General features: G+C 37.9%; 1 protein-coding gene across 1 annotated transcript in view; it reads right to left on the reverse strand.

Moving 5' to 3' along the window:
- LOC136814829 (putative ATP-dependent RNA helicase TDRD12) overlaps positions 1-27,365 on the reverse strand; it is an 83,382-nt gene that overhangs the window by 42,850 nt on the left and 13,167 nt on the right. The window contains exons 7-23 of the mRNA XM_067071258.1: positions 20,067-21,175; positions 18,727-19,252; positions 17,250-17,450; positions 16,610-16,737; positions 15,208-15,363; positions 14,620-14,684; positions 13,178-13,262; positions 12,413-12,630; positions 11,627-11,681; positions 10,873-10,962; positions 9,147-9,209; positions 8,651-8,712; positions 7,298-7,427; positions 5,769-5,842; positions 4,542-4,667; positions 2,238-2,360; positions 255-384 (exon numbers count right to left, since the gene is read on the reverse strand). Of these exons, the coding sequence (XP_066927359.1) occupies positions 255-384; positions 2,238-2,360; positions 4,542-4,667; positions 5,769-5,842; positions 7,298-7,427; positions 8,651-8,712; positions 9,147-9,209; positions 10,873-10,962; positions 11,627-11,681; positions 12,413-12,630; positions 13,178-13,262; positions 14,620-14,684; positions 15,208-15,363; positions 16,610-16,737; positions 17,250-17,450; positions 18,727-19,252; positions 20,067-21,175 (3,341 nt within the window). The remainder of the gene's footprint in view (positions 1-254; positions 385-2,237; positions 2,361-4,541; positions 4,668-5,768; positions 5,843-7,297; positions 7,428-8,650; positions 8,713-9,146; positions 9,210-10,872; positions 10,963-11,626; positions 11,682-12,412; positions 12,631-13,177; positions 13,263-14,619; positions 14,685-15,207; positions 15,364-16,609; positions 16,738-17,249; positions 17,451-18,726; positions 19,253-20,066; positions 21,176-27,365) is intronic.

Here is a 27,365-nt window from a genome sequence, read left to right on the forward strand (position 1 = left end):
ATTTTAAGAGCGTTTCTCCTTAATGAGAACTGGGAACAAGTAAGAATCATTGAAAGATTCGAATTATAGAAGTTGGGATAAGGGAGAGTTTATTCTCAGGCCCCCAAAAGAAAACTGATAATGAAAAAAATACCCTCGGATATGCACGAAAGGAAAAAATGTCTGCCATTTTTCGAGTTAACCCAAATAACCTAAAGTACAAAAGTGTTTAAAAGACACATTTTTATTACTCAAAGGTTAAAATTTCTACATACCGTCATGATGTCAGGCCACGCGGGCACCACTTTAGATTTTCCGATCCATTCACGGTCACCGTGATCAACAAAGAAAACATCGTATTCACCGACAAGTTCGTTCAGTCCAAGAATCTTCCCTCGATACCACCTTAAGGAAGAATGAGGCAAAGAAATTTCGTTAAACCTAGAGTATAGTACGCACTGACCTTTATATACCCTGGACCAAGTTTCTCAATCCCGGCCAAGCAAAATCTTTGATCGGAGATTTTTGAAAAGTGGTACCCTAATGGCGGCACGACTCAATAGCGGTGTAGATCCATCGAGAGCGCTAGATCTACTTTCCCTCGAAAACTTTTAATGAGGTAGCGCCGTTAGACGTTAATTTTTAACACTACAATGGCTTCTTCTCAATTCAAAAAAAAACTTCGATCAAATATGGCGGATATAGTTTGGTCCAGGGATTGTATAAAGGTCGATGATAGTATGTTAAAATTCCAATATAAAACGCAAGTATCATCAGGTTTCAAGACGATAAGGCTAGAGATGAATCTTCAATCTTTCTCAAGCAAAAGAAAGTGAAGGCTTGAGATTTCCGCCGCTTTTGTAACGTTGGATTGAAACCAGCACTTTCTTCATTTTCAAGCGGTACATTTTACGAAGCCCAGCGAAATATTTTATTTTCAATCTGTCCTTTGTGTAAAAACATTCATTTATCTTGGATGGGAAATATCTTATAGATCTTATCGGAGTTTTTGATCTTTCTAAAAAAGCGATGCATTGTGGGATTGTTTCGAGTGTATTACAATAGAATTCCCTCGAGGAATTCCTAAGAGATTTTTATTGTAATACACTCGAAACCATCCCACAATGCATCGCTTTCAAATTAAAAACTCCGATAAGGTCTATTACATAAAAATAAGTAGGCAAGTATTTAATAACGGCCTTCAAATGAACACGACACAAAATTAACGCGAATTTTATTAGCTTTTTCAATGACACCACGGCTGGTTTTAATTAACGGGGGTTTTAATTAACACGGAAATCTCCCATTCGTGTTATCACAAGTGGCTTTATTTTCCATCCAAGAGATTGCTTTCCAGTCCCTACGGGGAAGCATGAAATTCTCATCTACTCTAACACGTAATTTCAGAAAAGAAGTTTCGTTCAAAATAATCTCATCTACTAAAACGTTCAAAGCTTTCAGAATGAATATAACAACAACAGTTAGAGATTATTAAAAAATAGGTTCTTGTCTCAGGACCTTTATAGCAAAAATTGATTTCGAGGATTGAATCAGTGTTGCTGTTTAACCTTAAAAAATTGGTCTCTTAGATAGGCAATAGGGCTTTTGTAGGACGCGATGTCATCCTGAGTGCATTCTAGCATTACAACCACTGACCTTTATATAACCCTGGACCAAGCAATATCTGCCATCTTTGATTGGAGTTTTTTTAGAATTGGTACCCAAGGAGAAGCCATTGCAATGCTAAAAATTAACGTCTAACGCCGCTACATCATCAAAAGAATTTGAGGAAAAGTAGACCTAGCGCTCTCGATGCATTTACACCGCTATCGAGTAGTGCCGGTATTAGGGTACCAATTTTCAAAAGGCTTCGATCAAAGATTTTGCTTGGCTGGGATTGAGAAGCTTTGTCCAGGGTATATAAAGGTCAGTGATTACAACAAATAACAAAGGAAAACATAATTAGTACACGCGTGGTGTGCTAAATATTTTCTTATCGTTGGTTGCATTTACTATGTTAATAAACGAATTTGTAAATGTAAAGTTCAGTTTAGTTAGTTTGGCCGTAGAACGTTCAAATCGTTCGAAAAGTCGCAAAAAAGTTACAAATTTGAAAAATTCAACACGCGCATAGTATTGATTTTCGGGTTAATTTCGGGGTCTTTTTTCAAACGACCATCCGCTCGCCGTAGGAAAAAGGTGATTTTTTAATCAATTCAACATGACATCGCGTCCTACAAAAAGTCTATTTTTTTTACTTGTCATCGACTGAGAACTTTGCCACACAAATGTAACCGATCGGAAAGTTGGTCGTAAGAAATTCTGGATTTGGTTTGGTGATTGTCATGGTGGCGTCGATCTTGGCATCAAGTTTGTCCAACCTGGCAATTTAAAAACAAGTCCAACTTTAATTCCATTAAAAGATATTATATGATGGTTTCAGCCTAATTTTCAGGTACCCTTATTGAAGCATGGCGCCACCCCAACGAGTCAGATTCCCTTGAGAAATTGTTTTGAGTGAGGTACCCCAATTCAGCCGATAATTTTTTTGAATCGACACTTTTTGTTCTCTTTTGTCATTCACTTAATGATTTTTGGGGTGGTTTGTTATTATGCTATAAAGATGGTTTAAAGAAATTTAAAGATCTCTCATTATCAAACTTAATAATCAAGCCAATTAAGTTTCTAAAACTAAAAAACACAAAGACGGGGGTAGCTCTCACACGAGAACTTTATACACGATACGCAGCCCCTATATTAAAACATATCAGAGGGGATGCGTGCAGCCTATCCCAAATCTGAATGAAAAAGATCAGGGCGGTCCACCAACCTGGACAAATTCGCGTACGTGAAGTCATCAGATCCTTCCAGAGTAATTTGAGTTAATCTTAGCGCCTAGCAAAATATCCTGAAAAATTTTAAATTTTGGCGAAAACTTTTGTTAATTTGTTATTTTTCTCGACAACTAATCATAGAAAAGAGACAATTTTTTGCAAAAAAAAGTGCTGACGTCAAGAGTGTCCCACCCCCATAGTTTCTACCCCCCTAAAGCAAAGGGAGTCTACTGAACCAAAAGCAAGGGGAGTGTTAAAAGTTTGACTTTCCTAAGGGGGGTTGCCAGTTAAGGGGGGTCTTCTTACCTAAGGGGGGGGTCTTCTTAGATAAGGGGGATCTTCCTTGAATTATGACTCTTGTACAATCGTTTCATTTATACTGATTTTCTAAGGGGGGAGTGAAATTTTAAATTAATTTCCTAAGGGGGGGGGGGGGGTTCTTGACCCCTCTAGAAACTATGACCCCCCTCAATTTTTATTTTCTTTACTTCACGAGTAAACATTGTGTATATTTTGATAGGTCTACCACAATTTGAAGTATGTATCCGATAATCCTCCCACTATGACGTCAAAAGCTTAGTAAATCTCAAAGTGCAGATATGCAGAACGATAAACTCGGTAAATAAACATACTTTAACATTTAAGGGCAGAAAGTTTCGCGAAATTTAGTTTCGCGAATTATGGTTTTAGCCGAAATTTCACAGATAGAACTTTCACGAATTCATATAAAATTTAACTTTTTTGGTAACAAAAACTCATGAAACACGCAAAAATTTAGCAAGCGGTGCAAAACTGAGTAGGAAAGTTTATTTTTCGCGAAAAAAACTTTCGCGTTTTTCAGGTTTAATTTCTTACCTGGCAGAAACTTTCGCGAAAAAGAATCAAAATCGTGAAAAACGCGAAAGTTTCTGCCCTTAAAGTAATCCTCTTTAAAAAATTTGACGAGATCTAGTTTTGACAAACTTTAAATAAGAGTAATATTTGCTTACTTATCAATCTTAATTTATAACCTTTTTCGCATTGGATTGACACGGATGTGGAGCAAGATTGGTCAGAAAGAGGAAAAGAAAAACAAATTTTGTTTATTCAGCACAATATAACTGATAGGGAGACACCGTCCAGATATGAAATATGTGTCTGATATGAAACGAGGGAATGAGCTGGAGTTTTTTTATACTTCACTAATTAATACACTGTTTAACAGTGTCGACTGCGCATGTGTCCGAACAATTTTCCATTGTTTTGATTTTGGCGACCACGGGAAACTTCACTCTCCCCCGTAAAAAATGGTAGGCAAACATCCAGTTCTCATAAGAAAACCCAGCAGAGAAATGGTAGGTAAAGAACTCCTTTTAATCATAACTTTTTTTCCTCTAGATGAATTTTTTTGAAATTTTCAAGAGAGATACATAAAATTGTCGTTAATATCATGTTCAAATATCTAAAACATTCTCTTTAAAGGAAAGAAAAAAATTGGCAATGTTTATATCCCTCTAACCTTCCACAGTACTAAAGTGAGCATTTGTACCTACCGCCTCTATGGTGGAGATGGCAAGACTGTTAAACGGTGTATTGGTTATTTGAAGTTATAGAGATGACACCTTCTTTGGAAAAAGTAACAGGCTAACGATCAACCATCAACAATAAAAGCTTGTAAAAACTCCAGCATGACCCGAAACGAGACACTTATGTAAAAATAGAACTTTTGAGGTGAAAGAAACAAATTACATTTCAATGTGTTCAGCTCTTTGCACGAAGAAAAGTGCTGGGTTGGTGACAGACGATACATAAACTTCTTCGTATGTGTCTTCAGATAAAAATTCTTCTTCACTCTTCAACATAAACAATGGAAGTCTGAGAAAAAACGAGAAAAAGATAAAATGGGTTTTTCCAGAAAAAGTTTTTACCTCCACTGTTGAGGATATTGATTTTTTCGAAGTATTAACCCCCCTGGATATCCTACTCTTAAAAATATGCTCAACCCCCTGGATATCCTCTTTTATAAAGATGCTTACCCCTGGATATCCACTCCCTTGTAGATATTTAACCCCCTGGATATCCACTTTTGAACAAGAATCGTTAACCCCCTGGATATCCGATATCCTCAACAGGGGGCACTGACTATTTCTGGAAAAGCCCAATGTACATTGAATTTGACAATAAACCACACGAAAACTTTTAAATTCGACTCTTTCTAAATTCACCCTTTTTAATTCGAATTTTAACAGTTGGAACTGACAGTCGCTTGAAATAGTCTCGAATCTCTTTCTAATTAGATGAATTTTATCCGTTGAAGACACTCTGGACCCCTTAGAAGGTCTGATGCCCAGGGTAGTTTTGGAAATAAAAAATCCACGGGGGAGTGTAAAAATCAGTAAAATGAGGTGGAAAATCCAGGGTGGTCCAAAAAATTGGAAAAAAATCCAGGGGTTACCTTTCCCAAAAAAGACCTCCCCAACATAGAGATTTTTTTCTGGAATAGCCCATACGTGGTTAGGAATTTACTAAAACCGAAAAGTCGATCGAGGTTCGATTCAGACTATCAACAAATGTGTAAGAAAACTAAAATATGTTAACAATTTAATTTCTAAATTCAAGTTTCCCATAGGGTACTTACCATAGATTTATAAAGCCAGAAGGGCTAGATGTCGTGCTTTGGCTGAAAAGTGTGCCGAGGATAGGTAGGAAATCCTACCTAGGCCACGTGAAATTACAATAAAATTTCAGCGCTTGACCAATAAGACGCTTCGCAGGTTTCGAAAACAATAGCAGCAATAATTTTTTGCGCTATTCACTTTTTTTTGCTTGGAAGAGCTTAAAGCACGATAGTCTGTACCAGACGACCACGGCTTTTTCCTCGACACCGGGATCGAGATAGGCTAAAAGCACGACATCTAGCCCTCTCCGGGCAGATCTCTGTGGCACTTACCCGCTGTTTGACGATGTGGCACTTACCCGCTGTTTGACGATTTGGTTTCCAGTGTGTGTCCTTGAACGTCGTATAACAGCTTCCTCAGATTCTCTAGATGCTGCAAGAAATGGGAAGAAGCTATCAATCGTTGCTCCAAGAATTTTTTTATTTATGATACAGACTCGGTGAAGTGGGAAGAAGCTATCAATCGTTGTTCCAAGAAAACTTTTATGATACAGAAAGGAGGCGAATGGGTTTCGAATGTGGATGAAATCAAAGTAAAAGATTATTCTAAAAATTGTACTATATTTTTCCCATTGGGGACGAAATTTTGACGAAAGTTGGTTAGGAAACCGACTGGGTCTATGACAAAGGGGTGTTTTTATGATATAGAAAGGAGGCACGCATCTCTATGCCGACAAAGCAGAATAAACAAAACAATTTCTAAAGTTTGTTTCACGTGACGCCGAAAAAGGATATAGTCGTTTCCTTTGTTAAAGAATGCCATGGCTGCAGCCAATTTGGACGGTGCAGGGATTCGAACCGAGATCCCTAGTTTCAAGCACTGACGTTTAGACCACTCATCCATTGTTCCTTCGAAACGTATTCCCCACCGTTTAGCCTCGTTTAGAATCGTGATGGCTAAAATGGGACAAACAAGGGCCAAATGACGTCATTAAACGGGGAAATCCCAATATAAAGACAGAGCCTAGAGTCAAGTGAGGCCTCGAGTAAGCATTTTCTGCTAAACTACATTTTAAATAAAACGTGGAAGTCACAACAGTAGCGTGGTGGCAGGGGGTGGCAAATGCCCCCTACCGGTCAATTTTTTGGGCGCGCCAAAATACAAAGTGCGCAAAAAAGACGCATCTGATTACTAATTTCAACGCCCCTTTTCTCTTACCGGATATGACAGTTTTCGACCAAAAAAGAGAAAATACTCCACAATTTTTGTGCTCACTTCGCTCCCGTAATTTTTACAAAAATATTTATTTTTCACAAGGGGCGCCAAAACCAAATTCTTCTAAATTGCCTCCCCATTAAATTGCCTGAATTTTAAACGACCCACCACGCTACTGAGTCACACGGCTTGCAGGCTCAACGTATGGAATATACATCAGAGGAAGAGGAAGACAGTCAGACAGGAAATCATAATATAAGCGTAGGGACGGAAGAACAAACAACTAAGTTGCCAATGAAACAAAAACCTAGAAGTAATTATAGCGAGCACCTCACAAAAAGCCGAGATTTTTCATTCCGTTTCTTGATGAGTTCCACTTTGATGATTTTCGAAAAATAGAAGACTTTCAAGTGTATTGACGCAAACTCGATTTTGTGCTACTGCAGGAGCTTTCGAAAGTTTAAAATGACATAAAAAATCAAATTTTAGAGCCCGAAAACCTGGCACACTTAAACAATAGAAAAAGTGGTGTATTGGGTGGAACAAAAACAAAAAAAAACAGGAAAGTTGCATAATTTTGTGAAGTCATTGCAGTGGTGCATATCATGAATAGACGTTAATTGCGTAGAAACGCAGATGACGTCTAGTATAGGCTAATAAAGTGATTGATACCGTGGTATTCTTTTCAGCAAAGTTAAGGTTGATGAGCTCCCGCCCGATATCCAGGGTGTATGTCATCGTATGCATGCCTTCCAGTAATTCTTTTTCCGCCAACGGATCCACCCACATCGTATTCTGTAAACTAATGGGGTGAGATTGAAAACAAAATCATAATTTTGACTGGTTCGTGTGTGTCTAGAAACATTTTTTTTTCGCGAATGAGAAAATTCAGCTTTTCAGCATTTTTCGCGGAATTGATATTTCGTAAGTCTGCCTAAAATTTACAAAAAATAGCAAAAAGTCAGTCTTTTCGCCTAAAGGATAAAAGGAAAGATCGAGATGAAGCTGATTTAGATCATCATATACATATTCTTTTGGGCTCTTCCAGAAAATGTCCGTACATGGGAGGTGGAGGATATTGTCCGGGGGTGGAGGATATTGTCCGGGGATAGCGAAAAATCATCAAAATTTGCTTTGTCTGGGGGTAATTTGGGTTGTCCAGGGGGTCAACTGATGCTTGTCCGGGGGCCAAAGTCAATTTGTCCGGGGGGAAATCACTGAAAATCGTTATATCCTCCACCCCCCCATGTTCAATTTTTTTCTAAAAAAGCCCCTTGTTTTTATGTAAACACAGAATGCCATATTTTGAGTCATTCCCGTACACTATGATTATCTCTCAGGCCTTGACTGCTAATTTTTTAAACTCAAGTTACACTTCTATTAAGGAAGCAGTGATTTGAGGCACAGATGAATTCTAAGAGTAGTACACGTTTTTTACAGAAAGACCTCGGTACTGGCAAGTTTTATACAACTTTTGTCTTGTTTAAATTTGCCACTACTGGCTAAAACCGGGATATTTCCGTAGAAAACATTACGTCATGAATATCATGAATTCTAAGAAGGTAGTACAAGTTTTTTATACGAACATCCAAAAGTTTTTAAAGCCTTCCGATATTCTTAACTTTTTGAATTTTAAGGCTAAAAATGTTTTTAAAAATGTTCTTAATTTCATCATTTGGTGAAAGTACTTTTGGGTAATATCCTGGGATGAGCTGGAGTTTTTACAAGATACTTCACTAATTGGTCATTTGAAGTGATAGAGATGATGCGTTCTTTAGAAAAAGTAATAAGATTCTTTTATTACATCTCAACGACCAACCAGATCAAATAAGAGCTTGTAAAAACTCCAGCTTGTCCCAATATCCTAAGGAAATGGGTAATTATAGTCCATAAGTTCTTAAAATGTTCCTTTACTTGTTCTAATGTTTTCGGCATCGAAGCCTGGTGTTCCTATACAGTTTGTTCTTATAAAAAACGTGTACTACGAAGTCATTGATGGAGAGATTCCCATTAACTTTAACCTACCTCAATTTCACCCTTCCTTCCAAAACCTTTCCTTTAATTTTCTTCTCCACAGTGGCAGACGACTAAAAAAAGAAGAAAGTGTTGTTAGATAGTGTTTTTCTTTTGTGACTGTGGTGCAAAGGTAAAGAATCCGGTTACGGTGCGCAAGGTCGTAGGTTCAATCCCTGGACGGGTCATACCAAAGACTTCGTACTAAGCGCAAAAATGGCACTTGGTGCCTCTCAGCTTCATTCTCGCCGGCAATTAAAGGAAGGATCGAGGGTACGTGGAGCGATCCAGGGAAAAAGAGTGGCACCCCCCTACCTTCGGATAGATAGCCATCGGGAGAAGAGCCTTCGGGTTGCCTCCGATTGCGTTTTCATACGCGCTATATTTTTATGACGTAATCTTTTTTCCAAGCAAAAAGGATTGAAGCACGATCGCAGCGCGCGAAAGTGGAGACCGGCCTTTATCAGATGTTTCGGAAATGAGAAGAAGTTTTTGGGAGACAATAAACCTCGTGCGTCCAACTGGTTCCTCTCTCGACTGGTTTCACGCAACATGCGATGACCTCGATCGCCTGTAGAGACAAAAATGTAAAAGGTTTTAACGAGTGATTTAAGAAATGAAATACTATCAATAGTTGCGTACCATTCCACATGATGAGAATAAATGTCGTCTAAATACACCCAGTGAAAGGAAGGGCCAAGTGGCGTGCAATAGTATTTATAATAACTATGGTGTTTAAGGTGTTTAAGTAGTTGCAACGGGTTTCACTTTATACCGGGTGCGCCACAAAAAAGTTTCTCTCTTTGAAACCAATTTTCTCGAAATTTAAAAATTTTAAAAGAACCATTCCTATTTCATTGGAAAGAAGAAGGATAGACTTAAATTTTGATGGGTCATTTATTAAATTCGATTCGTTAGATCAAAAGTTATGTCCAATTGAATAAAAATGTTACTTTCAGAAAGTGCTCGAAAACGTTATAAATCGACCTATCAAATTTTTACTTTAAATTTGACAATCGCAATAGCCTTTACATGATTAAGATTTTCATTAACTAAACACATAAATTTTGAAACTGAAGGGTCGAAAGGGTTCAAAATCTTCATCAAAATTAATTTGATTTAGTTTTAACGAAATTTTCGTCAGATTTTTGGTTCTAGACTGGATTAAGTCTATGTAAGGCTGAATCTACCTCGAAACCCATATTTGATGCATTTTTATGAATTCTACCAGATTTTTTTTTTGACCTTTTTCGACGAATTTTCTTCCTTTCATTGAAATTCAACCTTCCTTTAAATAACAAAAGGTCATTTACACAGCTAATTATCATTTTAATGACTGAAACAAAAATACTGATATATCATGTAATTATGTTTCTGAATAATTTGATAGGTCGATTTTTAACGTTTTTGAGCACTTTCCAAAAGTAACTTTGGAAAATTGAGCATAACTTTTGATCTAATGAATCTAATTCAATAAATGACCCATCAAGATTTAAGTTTATTTTTCTTCTTTCCAATAAAATAGGAATGGTTCTTTTAAAATTTTAAGATTTCGAGAAAATTACTTTTAAAGAGAGAAACTCTTTTGTGGCGCACCCGGTATATATCAGACCTTATGGGACCTACTCAAATAATAATACGAAAAAATGATAGCTTTGAGTGTTTAAACTTTCTTGAGTACTTTTTCATTATTTAGACGTACCGTAGTGCAAGTGTAGAGCATTCGGCTTTTGGCTTAATACCCTGTCGGGGTCATACCAAATTATTAAGACCTTTTGCATAACCAATATACCTGATCTAAAATCATTCAGTCCTTATCTAGGCTACACCATGTCTTATTTCGTTTCGAGCGTAAAAGTGACCGCCTAAAAAGTAGTGCCTATAGACTAAAAGTGTGGCCTAAACAGGCCTAAAAGCCTGGATTTATCTGTCTGTTGTGCAGACTAGTCATTATCGTTCTATTTTAACTGGTTAGCGAGATTGTGTATCTGGAATTCTCTACGGCTACGGTTAAAGTGGCGAGTAAGGCAAGTAATGGCGGGTGAAAGTAAGTTCGATATTTGACGTACAACAACATTATGACAACATTATGTCGACTTTGCTTATAAGGTGTTTTGGTTTTTTTCCCGTACAGAGCAAAGTAGACAACGACATGACGCCTTTGGTGACGATCCGCACGGGCAGACCCGCAACCGTAGCCGTAGAATATCTCCGATACATAATCTCGCTATTACCTGGTGAGGAATACTTTTGAATTTGTCATCGCAAATCAACAAATCAGAAAGCTTGACTACTTTCGTTAAACCATTGTCAATGCTAAACACCTAAAAAAACAATTTTGAAAATCTATTCATAAAGACAGTTTACTCTCTATAATTCGATTTTCAAGAGACAGATTCGAATTACAGAGAGTATTTTATGCCATTTTACAGTAACTGGAAACCCTCAACTGTTGAAGGGACCAATGTTTTAAATCGAATTACAGAAGTTCAAATTAGAGAGAGAGTAGAATGTTTAGGCCTTTTAAAATAGACGGGAAATATAAAATCAAACATTATTAAAGCCATTATCAATGCTACACACATACCTGAAAAGATAATTCGAAGATTTATTAAACAGTTTATTGTGTACGACATCGAATGATATTGGGCGAGGAAAAATATAGCTCATATCAAAGATGCTTGCTAAGTCATCATAAGGGGCAACGTAAAAGGAGCCGGTGTAGGAAAGCCGATAAGCTCTGGTTTAGACGGTACACTTTTCGCCCTGCCTATTCTAATTGTGAATTGAAGTGAGCTAAAAGATAAAAGTCTAAAGTCAATACATTACCCTCTTTTGACGTCAATGCAATAACTTCTTTCGATCTTTTTCAAGCAAAGATTTTAACTGCTAACTTATTAATGCCCACTTTTTGCCTACTCAAACAATTTGAATAGGCAGGGTAGAAAGTCGGCCGTCTAAACTAGAGCTAAGGTACAGAGTACCCACCTCAAGAATTTTGGGTCTTTCCAAATCTTTCTCAACCACTTTTTCAATCCGTACCCTTAAAATGAATAAGAAAAACATCATTTATGATTATAATGAGCTCAGGGATTTTTCCAATCACTTTTTTTGTCTGTAAACCGGCCAATCTAAGATTGAGTTTATAAAACTCTATCGAAAATAAAAAAAGAATTTCCAGCAAAATTTAACCTCTTTTGTTTTTTTACACAAACAAAAGTAATTGACATTATGTAAATTTCAAATTTTTTTAGACATTTCGCCCTCTGAACCAGCTGAACACTTAAAAGCGCTTTTAAGAACCCCAGTTTCATCAATGCTGGCACAGCTTCGCTGAACAGATACCCCTATAGACGTATTAGAAACTCAATCTTAATTTACAAAACGGCCCCAGCTCAAAGTGCTTAAAAAATGTATGAACCTGATGACGATATGAACACCGGAAAGCTTCGACGAAAAATCGAATCTTAAATTTGAACAATAAAACTAGTGACAAACGCGTCCGTAGAAAACATTACGTCATGAATTTCATGAATTGTTGTGAAATCAAGGAATATTGAAAGATGAAACTTGCAAACATAAGGTTAAGGGAATCCACACGAAGTTTAAAAGCGTTGTTTAGCTTAAAAAGCTGCGTTACAAGTCGGGTTTTCGTTGCACTCTATCATGAGAAATCTCGAGAGTCTCATGAATTCATTGACCATCAGAAAAACGAATTTTAAAAGATTTTTAATCAGACTGAAAGCTCTCTACAAACTCTGAAACTCTACAAACCTTTCGTAATTGAAGTCTCCACACTTGGCCACACAAATGTCGTATTTCTCAACCTTACTGCATTGTTTTCGGTTTTCTTCTGCAGAGTAGTGCAAGTTCATGTCCATGTTGAGAGATAGATAGACACTGGTGTCGTACGGTTGGCCTTCAAACGGTAACCGGTGTTCAATGATCCGACAAAAGAAACAGGAGGCGGACACGACATCAAGGATTTTGACCTGAAGGTAGAGAAAAATGAGAGAAATGTCTAGTCCTTATAAATGACGTGTATAGATGGATTCCGTGTGACTTTATTTTCACCCACGATCAGCCATTTACGTACGAAATGGTAGAAAGAATATGTACAGGATACGCCCTCTATGTAGAGTTTAAACCGATTAACCTAAAATTCACTCTCTTTTTCTGTTCGGATATGTACCAGTTAGACGAGACCAGAAAATACTCAAAATTGCTAAATTAAAAGAAACACAATATATTAGCTGAAAGTTTATAATTGTTTTACAACTTCGGTTCTTTGAGCACTCTATAGACTCTGTTGAAGAGCAAACGTTGCTTCTCCGTTTACCACAAGCAATTATGCGGAGCTCAACACTTAGTGTTTTGAGCACTCTGGTGACAACAGCAGTCTATGCTCGCTTACCTGAGCCGCACTGATGAGTCCTGGGAAGGACGAAACTCGTGTCTGCGGATAGATGTAATTGTTTTATATAAACGCTATTTGGTCAGTGAAAATGTTATTAAATTTTATAAAAACAATTGTTTTACTTTAACAAAGCCAGTGTTTGGACATAATCCAAGGAAATCTTTATCGGGGAAAACGGAATGTCTTTCACTGCAGTCGTCGATGTAACTGAAAAAGATAAAGATCAATATATACTTAAACTCCAATGATCTTAGTGCTAGAATAATAAAGTAGTCCAGAAAAATATTGATCACACTCGTCTTGAATAGGCCATTTCACAGTCGAAATGGATCATGGGTAACCAGGACTGATTGCGCCTTCATAACGGTTTCCCGTTGGTTAGACGCAAAAATCTTCAAAATTTTCCAAAATTTTGGACCAATAGTAAGTCTTCATTAGCGCCCAGTGGTCCAGATTACCCACTTCGCTTTACGATATGCACCATTGCGATGTCGTCTAACATTATATCAAGGAACGACCGTAGTGCAGTGGTAGAGCATCCGGCTACGGTGCGCAAGGTTGTGGGTTCAACCCCCAGCCAGGCCATACCAAAGATTTCCAAAATGCTACTTGATGCCTCTCTGCTTGATGCTCAGCAATTAAGAGAAGGATCAAGGGTAAGTGGAACAATCCAGGGAGAAAGAGTGGCGCCCTCCCCTACCTTCGGGTAGATAGCTATGGAAAGAGGAGCCTTCGGGTCGCCTCCGACTGCGGTCGCAGACTTACTTACTTACACCAAGGACCCAACAGCTTATTGGTTGAAAGTGACGTAGTTACTGATTTTATGTACGTCACTTACAACCAATCAGCTATTGGGTCTGTGGTGTGATGCCGAAGCACCAGTCGAAGATATTGCAGTGATGCGTATTATGAATAGACTGGAGTCGTTATAAATCCGTGTAATTTGGCTGGTATATAATAATACGAGATAATATCAGTTATGACTACAACCAGTTCCTTTTGTTTTTTTGCTTATTTTTCTACTATTTCTGATTTAATCGTCTATTTTGCTAGACAATAACTTAAAGCAAAGTTAAAGGTTTTGTTTTTAAATAAAAGAGTGATATCATTTGCTCTTTCATCAATTTTAATTTGCAACCTTTTTCACATTGGATTGACACGGATGTGGAGCAAGATTGGTCCGAAAGAGAAAAAGAAAAACATTTTTTTGCTTATATCAACATAATATAACAATAGGCTGTCCTGATATACGAAATATGTGTCTGATATGAAGACTTTGTTGCCGTCAAGGCAAAAGGTCCAATCTCAAAATTAGTGTCTGAGAAAACTGAAAGAATTTTGGTTAACCTTAAATCTTGAGCTTGGCCCTTTTTTCATCTACAAGAAAAAGGGTCACTCTCAAAATTTAAAGTTAGCAAAACAGGAAAATTCTTAGTTTCCTCAGACACTAATTTTGAGATTGGACCTTTTGCCTTGATGACAGCGTTATGTAAAAATAAAACCTTTAGAAGGACATTATACCAAAAAGATCCGTAAGCAAAATTATATAAAGGAAAACACTTACCTGCATTCTCCAAACAATTTGAGACGTGGACATAATTCTTGATATTGTTTTTGCTCTTCTTTTAACTACAGAAGTGAAAAAGAAAAAAACATGTATTATTACCAACTATTTAGAAGACCAATTGCCATCATTATCAAAGAAAAACCCTTTCCAAATGATAGTTTAAAAAAATAGGAATCCACATTGCCTACTTTAAGGGCAAAAAGTTTCGTCAAAAAGTCAAAAAGTCGCGAAATTCAGTGAATTTAAGTTTCGCGAATTATGGTTTTAGCCGAAATTTCACAGATAGAACTTTCGCGAATTCATATAAAATTTACCTTTTTTGGTGACAAAAACTCATAAAATACGCAAAAATTTAGCAAACAGTGCAAACTGAGTAGGAAAGTTTATTTTTCGCGAAAAAAACTTTCGCGTTTTTCAGGTTTAATTTCTTACCTGGCAGGAGCTTTCGAGAAAAAGAATCAAAATCGCGAAAAACGCGAAAGTTTCTGCCCTTAAAGTAATTTCGGCTTAAGTAAAACGAGTAACTTTTATTAGAATGTAAAACGACCAATTTAACTTCAAAATAGCAACAAACAACAAGTATACCTCTCTGGCAGAAGCGGCCATCGATTTGAGATGTTCAGGGATGTGTTGACCAGATCTTTTCAATAATTTCACCAAACCTGTTGAATATTTCATCCCATTGTTCTGCTCTGTCACAAACAGATGTGAAAGCAACTTTTTAGGGTCCGGATTGTTTTCCTGTGGGAAACCAAAAAAAATCACAGTTTAAAAAAATGCAAGCAAAGTTTAAGAGAAGTCTTGAGGCAGGTGAATATCAAAAGATAAGGGTTCACCTGAAGTTTGGTTTTTGTTAATTCGCAAGACAAAATTTTCCATGGTCGTCCGTCAGTTTTTCCCTATAACAATTTTTTTTATAAGAACATCCAAAATTTTTGAAGCCTTCGGATGTTCTTAACTTTTTGAGTTTTAAGCCAAAAATTGTTCTTAAGATTTTTTTACTTTGACCATTTTGTGAGTATTTTTGGCTATTCTAAGGGTTTTTTGATACCACAAAGCCTTAAAATGTTCTTAACTTGTTCGTAACATTTTGGCCATCGAAGCCTTATGTTCTTATATAGTTTGTTCTTATAGAAAAAAACGTCTATTAACAAAATGAAATCTCCGGGTTTTTCCCTTGATAAGGCCACCTAGGGTAACAACGCTCACTAAACAGATCAAGATCACTACTAATTGGCTAGTTTGGCGCATTACGGCCGGTCAGAAAGCTAGTATGATAGAACACCATCGGTTGACAGAGCTTATGGCTAGTTTGGCGCATTACGGCCGGTCAGAAAGATAGTATCATAGAACACCATCGGTTGACAGAGCTTATGGCTAGTCTGGCGCATTACGGCCGATCAGAAAGATAGTATGATAGAACACCATCGGTTGACAGAGCTTATGGCTAGTTTGGCGCATTACGGCCGGTCAGAAAGATAGTATGATAGAACACCATCGGTTGACAGAGCTTATGGCTAGTTTGGCACATTACGGCCGGTCAGAAAGATAATGTGATAGAACACCATCGGTTGACAGCGTCGTCCACATGACTAAAGGTTCAATCTCTTGGAAAGTTGGAGATCTTGCAATCATGTTCTGTCTTTGGAACTGGCCTTTTTGTCATATGAAAACATTGACTACCTTTACATGAAAATAAATATGGAAGTATTTGAAATTTGAAAATTGCACGATCTGAAATTAACACGAATTTTTCTGCTTTTTCAAGGACACCACGGCTGGTTTTAATTAAGGGGTTTTTATTAACACGAAATTTTTCAATTCGTGTTAAATACTTCCATAATTATTTTCATGTAATAAGGTATTCCTCTACATGACAAAAGGGCAATGTCAATCTCAAAAATAACCACCACAGTAAAACATTTTGTAAGGGACTAATTTTGAAATTTAACCTTCAGTCATGTAAACGACAAGAGCTTAGCTTTACATTTTCTTGAATATTATTCAGTAGACAGAGCAATCTGTTGCCAAAATCTTTCTTGTTTGGGAAATCATAATGCACAACAACTGAAGCGTTACGAATGCGAACAGCTCCTGAAGCTTGATCACTGAGTACTGAAACGTAAAAAGTGGAACTGTAATTATCACAGTGGAAACACAATAGCAAGTTTATGTATACGAGAAAATCGAAGGAGAGGGTATAAAAGCAAAATTGATGTCCACTTTTCTCGACGACGGTAAAAACACCGTAATATCGTCGACTATGTAGGTGGGCAAAGGCGATATAGAGCCGTACAACTGTCGACTTTTTGCTTCAACTTCACTTTCCGTTACCCTCGATATTCTCTGATACACAAACTCGCTCATAACTCAAACAGGGAAACTAAATTTCGTCGAGTTATGGGTTAGTTAACTGAAGGTACCAGAAAGCTTTTTCAAATTTAAAGAGAAATCTAGATAAGGGGTCTGAGGTTGAAAAGTTCGAGTAATGGAGCCATGCAAGTTGTTAATGATTTTAAGGGTGCTACATTACTGGAGTTTTTGTTTCATGTTATCCCTGTGCTGAAACAACGTCCTGGAAGTTTATTCTAAATGTTTTCATTAATATATAACAAAAGAAAGGTTACCTAAAACGTTCATTCCTTTAGATTTGATGGCAGAATTCCAAGCACTTCTGGCATCTTTGATTTCTGTAGGTTGCATGAACTCAGTGATAACGGTTGCAGCTATACTGTACGATCTCAAAGATTGCTGAAGTTCGTCAGCAGTTCTGGCACTGTTGGTGAAGATGATAGAGCTTTCTTCTCGAACATCAGTCTCCAAAAAACCTTAGAGAAAAAAAAACAATGTAGAAAGATACATGATTTAATTTCGCGACATAAGCTTGGTAACATTGTTTTCAAAAATTAAATTTGCTCATCAAAAATCACGCGATCGCAATAAACATTATCAAAGATTGATCCCCTCATAAGACCCATAAAAAATCAGATTTGATAGTTTTGAAATTATCGCTTATGAATGATAATATTTCAGCCTAAGAGATCAATTTTTGTAGGTTTGTCTCAAAGTTATCAGCCTCGAAGATCAGTCCTCAGATGTTTGCGATATCGTTTGATTAAGGTTCGTTTCGAATTCTAATATAATTATGTCTAGGACTGAAACGCTGTACTTTTGGTTTTAAATGGTGAGATAACTTGAGACAAACCTCAGATGATCTTGCTGTTATCCAGCACCCAGATAGCGAAATTTTCATCCGACACGCTAAAGCTCTGCAGGTCGGGAAAACTTTCAACATCTGGAAAGTTTAGATTACGGAATTTTGAAAGACCGCGTCAAGGATTTTGCAGCGGGAGGTCTGGTAACGCAGCCCTCGTTTTCGGAGATTGGCGGGTCCAACCGAAATATTTTTAGCTTTGTCCGCAAAGGCAGTCGAACCCGACTGGGGATGCGGCACATCAAAGGTTGACTACCATTCCTGTCCGATGGGAAATTGACCCGCTCCTTTAGAGCTTAAGCGTGGGCGGCCGCCAATCCGCCATCGGAATATCAGATAAATCTTGCTGAATCTGTGAACACGGAGCAATGTACAGAAATATAATTAAACGTGTAATGCATCGAGAGCGCTAGATTTACTTTCCTTGAATATTTGTTATGTATCTCCGTTTAGGCAGAGTTTCAACTTTACAATGGCTTCTTTCCGGGTACAACTTTCAAAAAAACTCTGATAGAAGATGACGGATATAGCTTGAGTTTGATAAAGATCAGTGGTGCCTATATAAAACTAGGCCAAGTACTGAATGAGACCATGTTCAGACGTTACAGTTCCGTTCCGAAACGAAACGAAACGGTCCCGAAACAAGTGTGAACGTCAAAATTCGAAACGTCAAAAAAGAAGACGTTACAAAGCAAAACAGATCGAAAACGGTTTCGCTCCACTTTTTTCATTGGAGCAAAATCGCTCTGTTTTCTTGCTCCGAAACGTTCCGATACCAATATAAACACACTCGATCCGTAACGAAAACCATACCGGAACAAAACGGAACCGTAACGTGTGAACATGGTCTAAGAGAATATAAATATGTTATATGAAGAGAACAACCATACCTGTCAGGTATTCCAATCGATCGTTGGCTTTGCACACTTCCACTGTAATGGGAACTTTTGCGAAGAGGGCTGCTTCAATCTTGTTACTAATAATCACCAAAGGTGATGGATTTATGCACTGTCGCATGAAGGAATCAATACCGAACGACCATTTCATACCGATAACAATAATCTGGTTGACAGTCAAATTACTATTATTTTGCATGACCGTTTCATAACTCAACATCAACTTTTGTACATCTTCCGTGAAATTCTCAAACAACTTATGAGCGTTATCGAAAACGATGTGACACAATCTGTTCAGGTTTGTGTATCCAGCTTCGATAGCTTCATTCAAGGATATGATCGTAGTGACCAGAATCTCACAGCCGTTCAACATTCGGATGTTTCTTTGACCACGGTTATCCATACCACCGTACCGTACATCAACACGCAACCTCTTCTTGTAATACACCAATAGTTTTTCACATAGATCGTACACAAGTTGAGCTTCTTGCCATTCGTTGACACATATAATGACGTAAGGCTGACGGAAGAAAAATAATTGTACGTAATTTTTCGTAAAAAAGTGAAAAGATTTTGGCACCACTCGACTAGCTACTTTATCGAAGTGTCTGAGTAATAGTGATTGATTCAAATAATATAAATCGCACTGAAACCACCCCTAAAAAGTTTCTTTTAGATTTAAACCAAGAAAGTATGAAATTGTGATAATTTAGCGAATAAATTAGCCAGGATTCTTTATTATCACTTTTGAATTCATTTTAAGACTTTAGACTATAAGACGAAGTACATAAAAACTTTACTTAATTTTTTTCCGATTACAATCGATATAAAAAGTCAAAATACAGTAGACTCTCGCTATTTCGAACTTCTATTATTCGAATACATCTGTAATTCGAGCTAAAATATTGGCCCCCATTTAGCTAGAAAGTAATGTAGCATTCTCTCTATATTTCGAATCTTTCTTAAAATTCGAAGAAAACTATTGGTCCCTTGAACATCGAAATAGAGGGTGGCAAACTGTATTCGAAAATAGCCTGAAGAAGACAGTCAACCATCACACCATAGTCCGTATAAAAAACCCTGGTCTGGAAGCCTTTTGATTCTTTTCATTGTTTCTTACTTGATCTTGCGTTGAGAAATTAGTTTGTTTTGCTCGCTTTTTGATCATGTGATTAAATCTTAAACCAATGCCAAGATGAGTACTTTACTTGGTAACGTGATCAAAAACTGAGCAAATTGATATTCATCTTTTGATAATAACAAAAGGAAAAGCTAACAAAAAGTTATTAAGCTTTCAGACCAGTGTTTTTTATAAAGACTATGATCCTACTTACACCATTTCCTCTCCCTAACTCAGGATATGTGATATTGTCCATGATGAGATTCCGTATCAAAGGCAGGAGATAAGACAAAATCCTTGAAATTCCACTGCTATATGTATCAGCTATCCCTACAACGTTTTTACTTGCCAGAATGGCTGGCCACATGTGCATTTGAAATTGTGATGGCCGGTCAAAACTCAATGTCCTTAAATATGATACTATGGGGTCGGGTAGGTTAAGTGCTTCCAGAGACATAATCGGCTCGCGCTTCTCTTTGCCGTAAACAAGAACATCCAGTTGTGTAGCGTCTTTTGATTTCCTTTTCGAAGAAGAACCAATGGCTCTTATCAGTTGAGAAGGAACAGTCAAATGGGATGGCCCTGTCGACGTTTTCAATTTCAAATCGTCTGTTATGATATCAAAAGGTTGAGATTGTTGTGTTTCAGTGTTCAAAAACTCTTCAATTTTATTCATTTTAGGTTTCTCGGCTACTGGTTTGATTCCAAGAAGCTTGGCTAGGACGTTTTCTCCGACCTGTTCCTTAGCTATGCTGGAATATCTTTGGGCCTGTTTGTAAGAAGCGTCTTTTGGTAAAGGAGTTGACTCAATGTCAGAAAAATCTGATGTCTCTGATGTATTCTGATCTGAATGTTTAGATTTGGTAGGATTTTGCACTGCTGGTCGACTAGAGTATGTGTCACCGTGTAATAAATCAAGCAAGTCCTGACACTCTTTGTTGATGAATTGATTGGTTTCCTGTTTTTTCAATTCCATTTGTCTTTGGCGTTCTTTATTCCGTTTCATCAAAACATCGGGTGTAAATTGATCAGCAGTACTGACAGACACTGACGACTTTGTTGTTTCCTTTGAAGGTGTTTGATACCCTAACGGTGTTGATGGGAGTGGAGTAGGCGATCTGAGATCTTTGTTTACACTATCAGGTATATCTGGCATCAGTTTGGATATGCTTGGTTTTAAGTTAGCCTTAGATTTGACTGCAAATTTCTTTTCTTGAAGAAGTTCATTGACATTCAGTGTAGCATTCCCTTTTACAGTGTACAAGGTAACGTTCATGGTTCCTTCCTCATCTTGTGAGTGTATTGTGATTGCTGGTTGTGAATCTATTGATAAATAAAGAAAGGTTTAGACAAACTCAAACTGTCTTGCTTGTAACGCATTGAATATTTTGTATAAAAAATTTCAATAAAAAAACACATCAAGGAAAAAAACACTTAATATACGTATCAACCTGAGAGACCATGAGGAGACTGGGTTCAAGTTTACTATAAGTAATGACGTCAAAACATCTGAAGTCATTGCATTAACAATCTCAAAGACAACAAATTCTGACGTCATTTCTTTGTAAATTCATTACCAATCCCCTTAGAATTTAACTAGACGGTTCCCGTCGTCGCAAACGCCGGTTAACGCTTTTGTTTGCACATCAAAAGCCTTTAAAATACTATAATGTGGGTTAATTTCTGACATCGTTTTGGCTTAAAATGCCGCCGAATACAATAATAAAAATTATACTTCTAAACTTTCTACATTAGTCAAAATTTTGTGTCTGTAAGCCTCGATGATATATCTTTTTAAGATAACGGAAGTTTGTGTTCAATGAAATGCCATAGTGACTCTGTCAAAATTATCGAGGGTACCCGTCGTTGCAGACGCCCAAAGGTGTCTGAGTTGGTGAGAGGGTTGCTTCTAGGAAAGAAAAAGCCTTAGTTGTGAAGGAGAGACTCGCGCTTTGCGATTGAGCACTGAAGGTTTTCCCGTTTGTTGGCTTAATATGCGGACAGCTTAAGACCAACGCATATGCAATGCAACCAACATTGAAACCTTTTTAAATAATGTTAGACGAAGTTTAATCATCAAACAACAATGTTGGATTTTGTTGCGTGTGTTGATATAAAATAATTCGGAATCGTGCAACAAAAATGCCACACCTTTTTATTTGAAACTTTGTGACGTCACAGTACTTTTTCATGAAATTGACGTCAGAACTTTTTTCGTTTACAAATATTAAATTGAAACGTTACAATATATAAATTGCTTAAAATACGTAGAGCTAGGAAATTCAAAGTTAGTTAAATAAAGAAAAAAAAAATGAAATCACGACACAAACAAAACTGAAAACTGAATCGAAAAACTGTCGAAATAGCACAACCTAGCGGGTCATGCCAAACTCAAAAGCATAAACAAAAGCAATGGTCAATACGGTGAAAAAATTAAGTACTAAAATCTATGAAAAGCTAACATTTCAAAATATTATTATTTAATAAGTCAATCTCATCAAACCTAAGGTTTGGTTTTAGTGTTCGTGTGCCGCGAATACATGTTACGACGGATCTCGTTAAAGCAAACGAAATTTTTGTTCTGATCCAATTTTTGGTTTGAGACGCGTGAGAATCTGACTTATCAGCTAGTAGATTAGCTAGCGCTCCAAAGAAGTGCTCAGCCTCTACACCCATTCCACCATTCATGGAAAATATCAACGGAGTGAATGATCCATGATCAACTTTGATAATTCGTTCGTTGTAGTTTCTCTTTTTTTCCCGTTCGTTTGACGCAAAAGCGCTTTTGAGACTTTGGGCTGTGTATCTCAGAGCATAGGCGTTGAATACCTTTACATCAAAAAATGCTCGTTGTCCACGAACCCAAAAGCCTCCAGCACTGATGTCAGCTCTCGCGTTGTCAGTCGTGATCGCACCTTTGTTTAAGCGTTCGCCAGTGATCGGCTCCAACATTGGTTCGATAGCGACATCATGTGTCACTTGATTCAACATTTGAGCAATTGTATCCCTCAAAGTGTTGTGTGCCGTTGGTAGATGAACCCTCCTTTAGGGCAGGAAAGTGCATGCTCAACAGAGAACGATTGCCACATGCACATGTCGATGGTAGGTGCTTCATGTTCCATCTGTATCGGACGGCAATTGCGTCGAAGAACTCTCTTTTTGATAGGTTGAAATTTTCAGATTTCAGGGGTACAGTGGTCAACCAATTGGATGCAACCTTTTGCTTGAGCAAGATCGTTCGCTTCAGCTCTTGACGTGTCATTTCTCTGCGGAGATTTTCGAGGATGATTGTTCTTCCTTCTTTCCGTTTTCTCTTGATCTCAGACTTTGCTGCCCTGTTGTCAACTTCGTACACTGGTTTCTGTTCGATGATGTCTTGGGAGAACTTCATTGTAAGTTCTCTGGAGTTTTGAAATTCTTCCTTCGCCAGAGATGATAAGATGGGTATGGCCAATCCTCCCATACGCACCGGTAGTGACAAGAGTAGTCTTTCTTCGGTGCTGCAGTGATGGTTTTCAGTAATTGAAGGAATGAAATGTTTGTCAATAACTTCATCGAGGGGCTTCAGATATTCCTCAATTCCGGGCATCACACGTAGGTAGTAGGTGAACTTGCTAACATACCCACCAACGAATGCACAGTAGGCGAGGTGTGGTTCTGATCTTGCGATATCACTCAGTGTTTGGAGCTCAGCTTGCCATTTTTTCTATCAATTTCTTTACATATTCCTGTTGGCCACCCTCTTGACCAATGAAAACCACCAAGATATTTGTGTCCATCAACCGTGATGTTGATTCCTGTGTCTTTGAATAGCACCTTTGCTTCTTCGAGCTTCTCCTCCTTCACTATCAAATACGACTTGGAAGCTTTTGGGTTGTAACCTAGGAGAGGTCCTAAGTCATTGACGTCATCCCACCACTTCTTCAGGGCTTGAAGCTTCCCAGTACCAGCGAGGTCGTCAGCATATGCAGCATTTTTAACTCCTTGTGTCAGCAAATCTTCTTGGAGGATCTCAAGCAGTGGCATTAATCCAATTGCATATGCTGGCATTGCTGTAGGGTCACCTTGTGTGGTACCTTCTTGCGATGCAATCTCCTTTCCTCCCATTAGGAAAAGTCTTGATGGGCGGTGGTAGCAGTTGTGAATATATTGAGCCATAGCTGGACACAATATTTTGATGTTGTGGAGCAGTGATCTTCTGTTAATGCTGTTGAAAGCATTCGCTGCATCCACTAGTATCACTCCGTCTGTCTCATCTTCTTGGAATAGTTGGTTGATTGCGTGAACTGCCGCTTCACAGCCAGCCTGCTGTCCAGCGCACACTTGAACACTACCAGTTGCTTTAAGGATATCTGGCTTGATGGTGTTGATCAGAACTTTGCCGAAGATACGTCTCATCACTTCTCCAATTCCAATTGGTCGTACCCCTGGGTTTTTGTCTAGAGGTATCAATCTACAAGCAAGTACAGCTTCAATTGATCGTCTTTTAACATCAACTTCTTGTCGGCATAAGATTTTCAGCATGCGTGCCATTGCTTCCCTCAAATCAGAGCTGTATTTGCCATAGTTCTTGGAGGCAAGGGATACGTCTCCATTGGTCAGCATCTTGCCCTGATGGTCCAGCAGCACCCTTCGTCTTAATGGCTGCCTCTCGAATCATTGTCCCATCAATGGACTCAAAGATGATTGGGTCAACTGGAACTACTTCTTTCTTTCGAGATGATACGATCGTCGGTTGTGTTCGTTTGCATTTGGATGAAGCGATTTAAGAGTGTTTATTACATCCCCAGTTGGTTGCAGGACACCACTTGAAGCTGTATCTTCAAGAGTTCTAATTGCCGCGGAGATGTTGCCCTTTAACATGTGCTTCGTGAAGAGTGTGATTGGCTTGTTTTGTCTTTAGTCTTTAAAGCGTCAACTCGGGGAGACGTTTCTGTATTTCTCTTGTTTCCCTCAACAATTTATCAAAGTCTCCTCTTTCCAGATGTTCAATCTCCTAGCTAGCGTTTCTGAGTGTTCTCTAGCTTTGGATCGTGCGTGAGTCTTTTGGAGGAGTATTGATGGCATACACATCAGGAGTTTCATTGATGATGCTGAGAAATCATCAGATTGATTGTTCCAGAAGTTGATCAGTCTCGTCATTTCTTCTATGTAGTCTTTCCCCGCTTTTCCAGATGGTACAAGGAATAGATTTTTACGAAAGTACACGATTTCTTCGTACATCGAATCAGCAATTTGACAGAGATCTTGCTTCGACAGCTTGCCCCAGACAGGAACTTCTTCTTGTTCGATTGGAGTATGTGACGTCAGGTTTCGTTCAACATTAATTGACGTAACTTTTTTTTTTTTTTTTTTTACAGTTATTGGTTTTTTTAAAGGCTAGAAGGAGACCTTGCGAAATTTCAATTTAAAAATGCATACATTTTCTAAAAAAACCAAAACCCCGTCTCAACATTGAAATCGCGCTTCCACTAAATCGCGGCGAGAGGTTTTAGTCACGTGACTGAAGTGCCTAATAATAATATAAGATAAAAAAAATAAAATTAGATATTTGCAATTGTTTCACTGACAATGGGGTTACCCTTGTCTAGTGAATCTAATAGTTCTTTCTGCGACCTACACGATCGACTTCCTCTAATACACATAGCAACAGCGCTTATTAGGGAGAAAGAAATCTTTCTTCGCAACCACGTAACCATTAGAGAGTAGGTGATGTTCTTTTTCTCACCGAGAGTCTCTGCTAAACGAGAGTAAAATTTTGTTGTTTCTCGCCCCATTCCACCAGTAGCGGAGAAAACAAGGGGAGTAAACGAACCGTGTTCAATTTGAAGAATAGGTTCACCATAAGATTTCTTTTTCTCCTTTTCGTTTATTTCAAAACACTTTTTGAGGCTCTGGTTGGCGTATCGCTTGGCAAGTACACTACTTGGCAACCTACTCTCTAATGGTTACGTGGTTGCGAAGAAAGATTTCTTTCTCCCTAATAAGCGCTGTTGCTATGTGTATTAGAGGAAGTCGATCGTGTAGGTCGCAGAAAGAACTATTAGATTCACTAGACAAGGGTAACCCCATTGTCAGTGAAACAATTGCAAATATCTAATTTTATTTTTTTTATCTTATATTATTATTAGGCACTTCAGTCACGTGACTAAAACCTCTCGCCGCGATTTAGTGGAAGCGCGATTTCAAAGTTTTTATTTGACGTCAGTTAGTCAACACGCATTTTGTGCAGTTCTTCAAAAATGGTTGAAATTTAGCAAAATCAAAAACATGAACGAAAAAACCGACAAAAAGCAAGAAAAACAACCATTTGAAGAAGCTAACAAAACCAAACATGCACTCCCACCTCCTGCTCAGAGACGATGAAAAAAACCGTCCTAAAATGCCGAAATGCCACCGCATGGTACACTACGAGTGCACACAATTACCGCTTTATCAGCTGCAAATTTTTGCCAACACTTATAACGAACATATCTATGTCAGAATGCGTGCGGATAACACGATCTCTAATGAGTAAAATAGGTGAGAACTCGTATCATATGATGCAGAGGGAGATTGAGAGAAGGACGACGTCATTAAAAGCTCAAAAACCCAGCTAGCCAGAACCGCAAGCCTTAAGAACGATATCGAAACATCTTAACCAATAAGATGGCTGACTTTGAAATAAAAACAAGCAGATTATAAAAGAAGAAATAAAGCAAACGACGAATTACATAGAGAAAAACATCAGAAAAAACATACGCTGAAAAACTAAGAAACACAAGGATAATTTCAAATCAGGCAGTGAGAGAACACCAACAAGAAAACAAGAATGAAGAAAGAGACATCGAATCAAGGAAACGAAATATTATTATACATGGAATGGTGGAATTAGAGGTAGACAACAAAGAGGAACAACAGGAACAGGACAAAATAGATATTGAAGGTATACTAGGTAACATTGGCGTTCAAGATATCAAACCGTCCCACCATCATCGCATTGGACAAAACCAAAAAGGGCTACATTGGCGTCCAATCAAGTTGATCTTAAAAAGTATAGAGGAAAAAGAACGGATAATGCAAAATCTGCATAAGCTGAAACGATTCAATGAAATTGGTGGCTTTAGCATCACAGACGACTTCACCATCAACGAAAGAAAAATCATTAAAGATATGTGCCAAAAGGCGAAAAAAATGAATTCAAAAAATGACGATTTCGTTTGGCATGTAAGAGGAAGCCCTAGAACAAACCTTCGCCTAGTTCGAAAATCTAGGACAAAGACCAAAACAACGTCTTCTCTTCTGTCCATATCTTCTGACGACTGGACGACAGATGAAGAATTAGACAATTTATAAATCTAAAATTATTTCGTAGAGGTCGATAGACCTGTGAAATATAATTCTATGAATAAGTGGGTTAAACACCCTTATATCAAAAAAGGCCAACTGTCCTGCTTGCCAGAAACCCCGTGCTTTAATGTCTAAACGTGCATTGTCTGAGACAATAGCTGAGCGTTCGTTAAACTCCTCTCCA

The sequence above is a fragment of the Clytia hemisphaerica genome, unplaced genomic scaffold (assembly GCF_902728285.1).
Source record: "Clytia hemisphaerica strain Z4C2 unplaced genomic scaffold, Clytia hemisphaerica genome assembly, whole genome shotgun sequence".
Lineage (NCBI taxonomy): Eukaryota > Metazoa > Cnidaria > Hydrozoa > Leptothecata > Clytiidae > Clytia > Clytia hemisphaerica.